At 35.4% G+C, this 2,989-nt stretch overlaps 1 protein-coding gene and 2 long non-coding RNA genes across 3 annotated transcripts; 2 read left to right on the plus strand and 1 right to left on the minus strand.

Annotated features, from left to right (window-relative positions):
- The first annotated feature begins 313 nt into the window (after window positions 1-313).
- On the plus strand, window positions 314-1,033 carry LOC109582983 (uncharacterized). Its single transcript, XM_019998090.1, has 4 exons — window positions 314-334; window positions 379-648; window positions 701-792; window positions 839-1,033. The coding sequence occupies exons 2-4, from the start codon at window positions 516-518 to the stop codon at window positions 1,031-1,033; spliced, it is 420 nt and encodes a 139-aa protein (XP_019853649.1). The 5' UTR covers window positions 314-334; window positions 379-515.
- Window positions 1,034-1,162: 129 nt separating this feature from the next.
- Window positions 1,163-2,007, plus strand: LOC109582988 (uncharacterized). The gene is made up of 3 exons (XR_002185309.1): window positions 1,163-1,202; window positions 1,434-1,487; window positions 1,543-2,007. It is a non-coding gene; the product is annotated as an uncharacterized LOC109582988 (long non-coding RNA).
- Window positions 1,998-2,240, minus strand: LOC109582986 (uncharacterized). The gene is made up of 2 exons (XR_002185307.1): window positions 2,123-2,240; window positions 1,998-2,059 (listed from the first exon to the last, which is right to left on the minus strand). It is a non-coding gene; the product is annotated as an uncharacterized LOC109582986 (long non-coding RNA).
- Between the last annotated feature and the right edge of the window lie 749 nt (window positions 2,241-2,989).

Raw genomic sequence — 2,989 nt, forward strand, 5'->3', positions numbered from 1 at the left:
TGAACCTAGGTTCCTTAATCCTTGCCTAGATTCCGTGTGTCTATCACAAACAGTGACTTATAAGTGTGAAAGTGGATCACCATTTCTTCTAAGGTGGAGAGTACTTGATACTAATGGTCGTCAGTATGCTTTAACAGTGGGGTATATAGATGGAAATAGTGTAGGTAGGATAGATCCTATTGGTAATGAATTCATTACTGTGCTGATTAATACAACTGGTGTAATTGTTTCTACTAGTCTATAACATTCACTGCTGTGATAAACATCAGTAATTATGTTATTGAATGTGGACCAGATTTTATCTCACGAGTTAACTGTTCTATAGTGATACCAGGTACATATTGAGTGACACTTCATTATTATAATATGAATATTTAGATATTCTACCTGCTCCTGTTGCTAATCCCCTCACTTTTGGTTCGACTCATTTTACCTTCTCCTGGTCACCATCAACTGGTCAATGTTTTAGCAATTATGCTGTTAGCATTACTAGTTCAGTTAGTAATGTTACATACATGACTAATGATACTAGTCTGGTTATACCTATATCTGAATCATTTAATGATACAGAATATTCTGTTAGTGTAGGAGCTGTTGATACTGGAGGTAGATATAATAGCTCTGAAGTGATGAGATTTACACCTAATGGTAAGTGATATTGAGCCAAGATAATCATAGTAACATTAATATAATATTTTAGTTCCTTTATCTGTTACTAATCTGACATTAACGCAAACTGATTATCCAACTGATACTCATGAAACTGTTAACATCACTGTATCATGGAATGAAGTAAATATATGATAAGAATTATTTTTAATTAACATAATTTTCATAGCCACAGTCATCATCTCGTCCTCCTATAACTCAATATAATTTTCAGTATAGCATTTCTAATGAAATTCAGAATATATCAACTAATGTTACTTCATTAACTCTGTCTGGTTTTACAGTAGGATCAGTATATACTGTTGGAGTAGCTGCTATTAATGTATTAGGAGCTGGTACTGTTACATCAGCTACAATAAGTTAGCTATTATTTTAATTTAACTGTAAGTATATAATATGTACTTTAGCTATATTACTTGCTACACCACTACCACCTGAAATACTTTCAACTAGTAGAGTTGATTTCACTTCTTCTTTTACTTCAGGTATTAGTGCAACTTGTAGTACTACTCAAAGTGTTTATGTTACTGAAGGTATAACATAGTGAAGCAATACTTATACATTGTTACCGTATAGCGGGTAATTTTTGTAGCGCTTTATTTTCGTGATTTTCGGGGTTTTGGGGCTTCCCACAAAATCATTGAAGTCCCCTTAAAGGCTATGTAAACTGTCAATCACGAAAATTAAACCACAAATGCCCACTAGGAGCAAACCACAAAAATTAAAACCCACGAAGATAACCCGTCATACGGTACGCATTATAGGTTGTAGTTGTGACAGTACTACCCAAATTATTCCGAATGTTTCTGCTACTGAAGGTACCAATAGACTCTTATTACTATAAAGTCATTCCTATACATTGCTATACATTAGGTTGTAATTGTGCCTCCAGTACTACTCTACCTATTGCAGTTAGTGTATCAGTGACATTTATACTGACAGCTATACTGTCTTCAACACTGACACTAATACTGACACTGCTGTGTGTTAGGAGCAGATCTAATAAACCAGTTGAACAGGTTGAACTAGTTGAACAGGCTAAACGAGATGAGGGAGGATCAACAGCATCAGTTGCTGTGTATGATGAGATCACTACTACTAAAGGAGGAGCCACCAGTTCTGTTCCACTAACAAGTAATCCAGCTTATGGACCACTGAGAAATTAACATACTCATTCTCAAGTTGTTTTTATATTTAGCGTAGTGTGATTATAGTCACTTAATATTCAATTATTTTATTTTTTAATTATTTTACATTGTTCAAATTTTGCATTGTTTTTTTAGTTCTGATCTTTTTTTACGATTTAAAAATTTTAAATATACTTTTTGTTTCTCAATGTGTACTTGTTGTAATTAGACGTTCCTCATCTTCATGCTGTGTATCAGTGTTACTGTATAAATAAAAGAGAAAGCAAATAAATACAAAACATCTAGCAAATTATACTTATCATTACCCATTCATGTGTGTATACATTTATTGAGCAAACAGTCAGCAAGATAAGACTAAACTGCTATCCAAAACCTTCTCCAGCAGCAAGGAAGGTCATACAGTACAACAATAGCATGGCTCGGGGGGAGGGGGGCTGAGCCCCTTAATGTTTCACATTCTTCTAGTTTAATAACCCAATTGTGTACACATTAATACCATCAATAACAAAGATATACCAGTTGTATAGTACAGGGGCAGCTGACACTAAGCATATGATAATACATAATGCACACCATAACATACAAATGGACATCATGAGCATACATGCATACGCTACACATCATCCTCATATTATTAGAACACACATAAAAGGCAAAACAAGACAGTGTGTTTATACTAGCTCAAAGTAGTTCAGTAATTAATTAATAATAGTTTCCATGGTTACTTCCCCTCACTCTGCGTCTATCATGATGATGGGTCACATGAGAATACGTGACTTGATTACTGGTGTCCTTGGGTCTCTGGTGACGTCTACCAGACGACGAAGAACTATGATCAAGATCAGCATACTCGGTACCCTCTGGAGGTGGTGGTGGGTTATGAGATGCTGCCGATTTTAGAATGGCAGAATATAAAACCTGATTATTAGCTTCAGGTGAAATTGGTTTTGCTGGTTTTGGAGGAGCTTGTATCGTAGAGGAAGATGATTTAGCAGAGTAGTCTACTTGAGCATAGTTATAAGCCTTGAGAAGAGAAAGGGAGAGAGGGACCAAAAGGGAGGGAGAAAGAGGGGAAGGAGAAAGATCAATAAATAATATAAAAGCAAGCATTCACACAGACACAAACATCTGCCAAACCAGCTGCACAGTCATTATACCGTATAGCGGGAAAT

Source organism: Amphimedon queenslandica, unplaced genomic scaffold (genome assembly GCF_000090795.2).
Source record: "Amphimedon queenslandica unplaced genomic scaffold, v1.1 AMPQUscaffold_13340, whole genome shotgun sequence".
NCBI lineage: Eukaryota > Metazoa > Porifera > Demospongiae > Haplosclerida > Niphatidae > Amphimedon > Amphimedon queenslandica.